The sequence below is a fragment of the Crocuta crocuta genome, unplaced genomic scaffold (assembly GCF_008692635.1).
Source record: "Crocuta crocuta isolate KB4526 unplaced genomic scaffold, BGI_CrCroc_1.0 scaffold506, whole genome shotgun sequence".
Lineage (NCBI taxonomy): Eukaryota > Metazoa > Chordata > Mammalia > Carnivora > Hyaenidae > Crocuta > Crocuta crocuta.
Window position 1 is genome coordinate 2,403,681 of NW_027528991.1, and position 8,157 is coordinate 2,411,837.

Below are 8,157 nucleotides of genomic sequence, written 5' to 3' on the forward strand. Positions count from 1 at the left end.
CCCGTATCTCCGCTCCCCCACCCCAGCTCCCTGGCGCCCAGGCTCAGAGCTCACTCCCGCGTGTGTGGCAGGGACGCGGCTTTAGGCCCCACGCACCCGGGTCTGTAGGTTGAAATCGTCTCTTCAGTGGAGAAGAGAACCATTCGGAGTTGGGGACGTGAAGGGTCCAGGTCTCCAGGCGCGTTCTGCACTGTCTAGTTCTAGAAACGGTTTCACAGTGGATAATGGCCAAGTTGAAACGGGAAAAACAGTGGAAAGACGTGCCCAGCACCTCACATTGTGCTTACAAACGACAGATCTGTGCTAAGTGTGCAAAATAGTCTTCCCACTTGTCACAGTGCTTGGTGACAGAATCGGGTGACTTAAAAGTAAATCGACAGGTACACATAAAGGAGCCTCCCTGACTGGGGCCCTTGAGGATTTAATCCGAATAATGCTGGCAGAGCGCACATGTAATTTTGAGCTTTGATGAAAGCAAAATGATGCTTTTTCAGGTTGGGTAGTTAAAGGCACATCTAAAATTTTTTGTTCCAAGCACAAAGGTAAACATCACGCGCTAACAGTGTTTATGCTCCCAGAGCTCCCCACGGTGACAGCGCGGCGACCGCTTCCCGAGCGTGGCATCCGGGTCCCCGCTGCACTGTGGCCCCCGTTGCTTTGCCGCGTGGATTTCTAGGGTGTTGGCCTTAGCGTCCTTGTGGGACTTGAGGCAGAGGAGGGCTGCTGGCGGAACACTGTCCTCTTCAGCCCAGATGGGCTCAGGTGTGCAGAGTGGAGGGTGTTGGCGTTACTTCACGCTTGAGCTAATCCTCTAAGATTAAATCTGTGAATAAAATTGGACCTGTGAAAAATACCACGTACAGAACGCTCTGCAAAGTGGGATTTTTGTTTGTTTCTTGACGCTTGTGTGACAACGAGGGTTGGGTCGTAGTTTGGCGACAGCCTCCCTGTGGGTGGTGTCCCTGGGCCGAGGTGGGCCCGGCAGCCCCCGGGTCCACTCACACCCGCGCCGAAAGGGCCACGCGGTGGTCACCTCGCAGTGCTGACGATTCCGTGTGAAACGAACGAGGCCCAGTTCCGTGGGCTTACGTGTTGGGACCGTGTTAACAGTACTCTCGCACATTCGGATCCTTAGCCTCTGTTAAGCTGCAGGTAAAAATAATAATTGACATTCGTTGCATACTTCTTACGAGCCAGGAGCCTTTTGGCTAGTGTGATAGCTCTCTGCACGCGCCCCTCATCGTCTGCCAGCGCCCTCCGGAATGGGCTCCAGAAAGAGGTGTTCTGCTTCTGTCCAGGCGGGGAGAACCTCCTTTCTAGTGGATAGAATATAGGCATTTACTGGATGACTCATTCTGGAAACTGCTCTAGACGAAGAAAGTTGTTCACACATTTTTATCATTTCCTGTAGGCTGGAGAGACCCATGGCTGGTAGCCTGGCGGTCACTCAGCCGGCACCGAGGGAGTGGGGGGGGAGGGCCACGAGCCAGTGCACATTCGGATTGTAGTGTGTAAGACAGCACGCGACCCCGTATGAATGCCAGGTGAAAGTATTTACTAAAATAATTACAAGTTAATCAGTGATGAGGTGGAGGGAAGCCGACGCCGTTTGCTCTTCCCCGTGCTGTGGGTGGCCCACACCTGGACACAGAGTTCAGCGTGTCCTTCAGGCGTGGACCCTGGGCTTCCTGGCTGACGGGCCTCAGCAGGGTGCCCAGCTACGCCCCCTGAGCCTCAGTTTCCCCATTTCTAAGCCAGTAGTGGTTTTGCCTTGCAGAGTTGTGAGCACAGGGGAGGACGGAGGAAGCATCTCCTCCTTAATCTGCAGTCAAGTGTGAGGAGTTGTTGGCAATAAGAACGTTTCTCTGGAATACATGGTGCTCATTAGCAGCACCTGCTTAGTGGGCTGCCACGTGGGGTCCCCGAGGGTGGGCAGGGCACTGCCGCGTGGGGTCCCCGAGGGCGGGCGAGGGCGCGGTCTGATGGGGGAGGCCAGGGTGGAGGTGGGCCTGAGGCCTTGCTCGGGAATCAGTGCTGTGGCCTCTTCCGGGCCACTTGCTGGGAAATGACTGTTGGGTGAGACCCCCCGGGCGAGGCCACGGAGCAGTAGCTTGCGGCCGAGCCCCGGTGCCGTGTGAGGCGTGTGTGCTGGGACCAGGGCGCTTGCTTCTCCTCAGCTTTGACTTGCTGTGAATCGCAGAAGAGAATCGTCCACGATGCGCAGCGGAGAAGCCGGAGTGCTCCGTAGACACTGTAGCGCGTCCCCCAGGGCCCCGCGTCTGCTGGGGCCTCCTGTCCCCTGGGGCCCCGTGTCCTCTGCGGCCCCCGTCCACTTGCAGGGCAATCCGGAATGCTGCCCGTCGCCCAGAAGGAATTTTCTCTTTCTTTGTGAAAGAAACAGCATGCGCCGCAAGTCCGTCCTAGGCACGAACGTTTTCCTGTGAGTTTGTTGCACGCCTGGTAACTTGGGTGTCGTACAAAACCCACAGGGCGCACGAGTGGGAGAAGCACGGCACGTGCGCGGCGCAGGTGGACGCCCTCAGCTCTCAGAAGAAATACTTCGGGGGAGGCCTGGATCTGTACCAGGAGCTGGCGCTGAACAGGTAGGGGGTCCTCTGGGGCCGGTCCCTGGGCGGCCCCGCCCTCCGGCCAGACGGCCCCCAGCGGATGGCGCAGAGCTGCGTCTGTGGGCTGGGGAACCGGCCCGTGGAATGGTGTGAGGAACGGCAATGTCACCTGTCGAGCCTTCCCAGATCAGCCTCGCAGGCCGAGGGTGCCCTGGGCCCTGACGTTGTTGGCCGCGGAATTGGCCTGAGGAAGCCAGACCAACCAGGGCGTGCATCTGTCAGCCGTGATCTCAGGCAGAAGTTTATTGTGTTAACACACACTTGTTGCCGAGCCTGCAGGGCACCGAGTGTTTGGGCCCCTGCTGTGGTGCCGTGGAGCGGGCCAGGGGAGCCCTCCCAGGGACCCCGACCCGGACCCTGCACTGCCTGCCCCGTTCCTGAGCTCTGGAGCCCAGGGGAGCATGGCCTATGGCCACCAATGTCCCTGCTGGGGTGGCGGCCCCCTGCCCACCAGTGCCCGGCCCTGAGAGAGCTGGCTGTCCACCGTCTGGACAATTCTGGGGACCGAGTGTGTGAGGAGCCCCTCCTCCTCCTCCTCCTCTGAGCAGTCATAATAAACTGTGGCCTCATTTTCAAAACCACGACAGGAAATGCTACCATTTGCTTTACACGAACGAGCCAGAATCCTGGGTACTCGTGGTGAATACCCGTGTGTAAGCTCTGGCGAGACGATGAGCGAGCCCCTGTCGGTTCCCTAGACACCTGCTCTTGTTCTCGGCGTGCAGCGGCACAGCCTGACGATGTGTCTGCTTTGTTTTAACTTTGTTTTTATGTTTGTTTATTTTGAGAGATTGAGACAGGGGAGGGGCAGAGAGAGGCAGAGAGAGAATCCCAAGGGGGCTCTGAGCTGTCAGCACAGAGCCCAACATGGGGCTCAAACCCACAAACCGTGAGATCATGACCTGAGCTGAAGTCAGACGCTCAATGGACTGAGCCACCCACGCGACCCAGATCTTGTATTGTTCAACCCAATATATTTAAAGTAGTATTGTTGCAACTTAAATATTTAAAATTTTGCGAAGTTGTATACTTCTTGAGGCTTTGAAGCCTCTTTACTGTGCCAGACAAGGCGAGGGCACGTTTATTTCCCGGGCTCAGAGGACCCTCACCCACCACCCCGTCCTGCCTGTTTTAGCAGAGATCCAGACACTTAGTGGCGTGCTCTTTACAAAAACTGCCTTGTCAATGCAGTACATGGCGTTGTCAGAAATCATGGCGGAGCAGGCGTGCTCTAGTCGGTCTGGTTTTCCCCGAGTCGACTCACCTGGCTGTGTCAGTATCCAGAGATGCACCCCGGGTCTCCGCATCTGTTCTGTGTGATCGAAGCCTGGATGGTCCAGGGGGACATGACGGGGGCTCCAGTGCTGTTTGGGGATTCTTAATCTGAGAATTGTTGATACTGTGCTCCATAATTAGTGAGTTAGACATATGGTATTTCAGCAGGATGGCTGGTCAAAACCACGTGCTTTAGGAAATGATTCAAGTCCGTGGGTGTTTGAATGTATGCAGATTTCACCAAGTGTGGTTTTCTAGGATAAGCCTGGAATCCCAAGTCAGTTGCTAACTATCTTTTTAAAAGGTGTGGCCGGTAGGTGGTCAGGTGTGTGCCAATGCCCATGCGTCCCACCCTCTGGGTCCGGTGGGTGAGGGGTAGTCGGGATGCTGAGGACAGTTTATTGGCTGCCCTTGCTCACAGCTTCATTGTCCAGAGGGTAGGCAGTAAGTGCTTTCTGTTCAGACTGTCTTAATTTTTATTATGAAATAGGATGTTTGAAAAGAACAAGAAAGGAAAACATACCTTGCGATGCCACTAACTTTTTTACATTTAAATTTTAGCATGCTCCAAAAATTGGGAATAAAGCCATCTATCAATTACTACCAGGTGAGTGTCACTTTCAGCTTCCGAACCCAGTGCTGGGACATGCAGCAGTGGCCCAGGGTCACTGCAGCCTGTGAGCAACACTTGGCTTTTAAAGTGACCCAGACAAGCCCCCTCCTACTTCATTTTTGTGTTCCCAACAGATTTTATTTAAATTCTGTTTCCCTGTGCATGTTGAGTCTACGTAGACTGAAAACGACTTAAACCGATGCTTTTGAAGCATAGACTTAGGGTCCCCTGGTGAGGAGGGCATTCGGGGTTCGCACAGGGCAGGTGGGGTATGCGTTTGAAAAGCACATTCAGGTTTATAGTATTTTGTTTGAGGAAGAAACCTAAGATTTGTTTCTGTTTTCATGATAAAACTGTAGTCATGTAACCATGAGCAGACCTTACTGTCTGGTAAGCTCATATGGAAGACAAGTGTCCACTCCGGACAACCTAATTTTATAAACTGGCTCCGCGGCTCATGGCCACATCCGTTCCTTCCCTGTCACCCATGGTCACCCACACTGCGCAGGTGTCGGACAGAGAGAGTCAGAGTGACCCTCAGAGCCTGAGATACTTACTCTGGTCCTTCGTAGCAGAAGTTTGCTGACTCCTGCTTTAGAGGACCTATCAGCTTCTCTATTTAACCTTTTTTAGTCTCTGGGGATTAAAAAAAGACTTAAAGTGACTGATTATAGCAGTTCCTCGTCTCCAGTTTCAGGGCTGCAGACCGGACCTCCCGCAGGTCTCCTGACTGTGAAATGAATCAGCACTTTTGTTGTGCTCTGTGGTTTCCGGGTGGATGCAGCCAGCTCCCAGCTGACCTGTTCCCCTTCCAGAGAGGGTGGGGGTGGGAGGGAGCAGTGACCGTGTGGAGTGTCAGCGGCCCCGTGCGAGAGAGTGTTCGCAGGGCCCCGTCGGTCTCCAGGGCTCATATGTGCCCAGAATGTGCCCCTCGGTGAACTGATTTCAATTATGTAATAACACCGAGGACACGGATGTTTGAGACCCTGGTCTGTGCTGCAGACACTTTGTTAGGTCTCGGAGGCAGCAGGCTGTGAGCCCAGACAGAAGTCACCGGGCGGCGGAGGTTGGTCTGACGGCTCTCAGGAGAGTCTCTGCTTTTGCACTCAGCACCAGACTCTGGGTGTGCACAGAAGGGCCGGGCAGGGGAGGATGGAGACCGGGCGGGGCACCTGTGGGTCCCACTGGGGTCTGTGGGTGGAGCCCAAGCGGGCGACAGCCTCTCCCCAGCACCTGGGAGCCTTGTCTGTGAGCCCCGCTGTCCCCCAGCCTCATGAGGCGGAGCCGTGAGACCGCCTCTTTCCAGGTGTCATTTCTAATGCACTTAATTTCATTTCAGGTGTCAGACATTAAAGACGCCCTTGCCAGCGTGTACGGAGTCATCCCTAAAGTCCAGTGTCTTCCGCCAAAATCGGTCAGATATGCTACATTTCGTTGCCCCTTCTGTCTTTATCAAGGACATGGGTTCAAGTCTTTTGACATCTTTGTGGTCACCGTGGAGTTCCCAGGGCCAGAGCCGTGTGTGTGTGTGTGTGTGTGAGTGTGAGAAGGGGCTGTGCGTGGGTGTGGGTGCATACAGGTGTGCTCTGTGTATGTTTTCAAATCTCGGATGGGACACACGCACTTGGGTGTTTAGAGCAGCATTAGCTACAACGGGCAAGTTTTGGAAGCAGCGCAAGTGTCCCCTGACGGACGGGTGATGGAGAAGGTGTGCAGTATACACGACAGGTATTACTCAGCCCCAAGACAGAACGACACCGTGCCGTGTGCAGCGTGCGGGTGGAGCTAGAGAGCGTCATGCTGGGTGAAGCAGGTCCGGCAGAGACAGACGAGTATCGTATGATTTCAGGTGAAATGTGGGACTTAAAACAAGCAAGCGAAGGAAAGAGAGAGGCAAGCGAAGAAACAGACTCTCCGCTACAGAGAGCACACGAGTGGTCACGTCACCTGAGGGACGGTGGGCGGGGGAGGGGGTTGGGAGGGACTTGCTGTGATGTGCGCAGGGGTGCGGCGCTGTCGAGTCCCCGTGCCGCACCCCGGAAATCGCCGTGACGCTGCGTGTTGACTGGATGCAGCGATGTTTCTGTGTAAATGGGTTGCTCGTCGACGCCCTGCTAGAGCGGGCTGGGTTTTCTCGAGGCTTCGTCCCAAGGAAAACATGTGTGTTCCAGAAGGCTTGCTGGGCCAGGAACACGGGGCTGCCAGGCTGGCACAGGTCAGGGGGGGGGNCCGGCCCCGCGCCCACTGCCCATCACGCTGGGTCCCCCAACCCAGTTGGCATTGGAGAGAGGGGCTCACCCCCGGCGCCTGGAGCCCTGGGTCTGGGGTCACCCCTTGGCTCTTCAGGGTCTAAGACTTGACCGTAGAGACAACCATCTGAGAGCAGATTCTAGGACGTCTTTCATCTTGTGTTTCCAGGGTGAGGAGGTGCAGACGATTGGCCAGATAGAGCTGTGTTTCACCAAGGGGCTGAAGCCGCAGAACTGCACGGAGCCCGGGGAGCCTGCGTCCCAACGGCCTGGGGCAGGGGCAGCCGGGGGCCCGGGGCTGGAGGTCTGTGAGGACGGCCCCGTCTTCTACCCCCCACCCGACGGGACGGCTCACTGACCCCCGCTCCGGAAACACTGTCTAAACGCAGGAGAAATTCACAAACCGCCTTGTGAACAAGCAGCCCGACGTGAAACTGTTCTCAACCGGACGCCGCCCGTCTGTCTTCCCGTCTTGGTGTCCGGGAGCAGATCCCGCGGGCCCGTAAGCTGGGTGCGTTGTGGGGACCCTGAAGGGAAGGAAATGCCTCAGGCCTTCGCCGCTGCTGGGCGGCTGGAATAATAAAGGATACAGATTTTCCTTGTTTCTCCTTCGCTGCGTGCCTTGGCATCTTGGACGAGCGGGCACTCCCGGCGTTTGGGCACCTGCCAGGGGCTCAGGAGACCTCTGCCCGCCCGTGCGGGGCCGTGACAGGCCTGTCCTCAGGCTGGGATCAGGCTGACCCCAGGCCGGCCATCTCCGCCTCCTGCCTCAGGGTGGATGAGTCTCTTCCTTGCAGCCATAGTGGACAGGACACGTTCAGCCAGGTCCCCCCAGATCCCCCCTCGGTGGCCGTGCATGGGTGTGTCCCCTGGGGGCCTGGTGATGGTGGGCAAGATGCTCTGACCTGTGCTCCTGCCTGTAGACTGAATCCAGTTCAAACCCTGCTTCCGTTCGTTCCTGCGAGGAGGCAGCCCAGCCGCAGAAGGGCCGGGGCCGCTGGTGAGTCAGTCCTCACAAGTCCTGCGATGCGGGACGTCCGCAAAGGCAGGGCCCTTCCATGGGGTGCAGGACCGCGTGGCTTCACTCGTGGTCGGACGGGGCCGCAAGCGCTGCCCACAGACTCACCACCTGGTGCCCTGGTCACCCGAGCCCACGGAATGCTCTGTGAAATGGGCTGCCCGTGCTTTGTGAGCCCTCAATGTCATTCCTCCTCGCTCGGCCCTTTTTATGTGTGTGTGGCCACGCGGGTTAAAAAAACAACCCATCTAGTGTCCTGGTTCTTTTATTTATCAAGCCCTCAAAATAGAATCAGTCTGTGCTGGGCATGGTGTAAAGCACTGCAGAGCGTCAGTTCACTTAGTCCTCGGCACACCCGTGTGTTAGAGCCTCAGG

At 56.4% G+C, this 8,157-nt stretch overlaps 1 protein-coding gene across 1 annotated transcript in view; it reads left to right on the forward strand.

Annotated features, from left to right (window-relative positions):
• Window positions 1-7,362, forward strand: part of RNASET2 (ribonuclease T2) — a 16,532-nt gene extending 9,170 nt beyond the window's left edge. The window contains exons 6-9 of the mRNA XM_077757412.1: window positions 2,490-2,603; window positions 4,464-4,509; window positions 5,855-5,929; window positions 6,934-7,362. Coding sequence (XP_077613538.1) covers window positions 2,490-2,603; window positions 4,464-4,509; window positions 5,855-5,929; window positions 6,934-7,122 — 424 coding nt within the window. The 3' untranslated portion in view covers window positions 7,123-7,362. The remainder of the gene's footprint in view (window positions 1-2,489; window positions 2,604-4,463; window positions 4,510-5,854; window positions 5,930-6,933) is intronic.
• The last annotated feature ends 795 nt before the right edge of the window (window positions 7,363-8,157 follow it).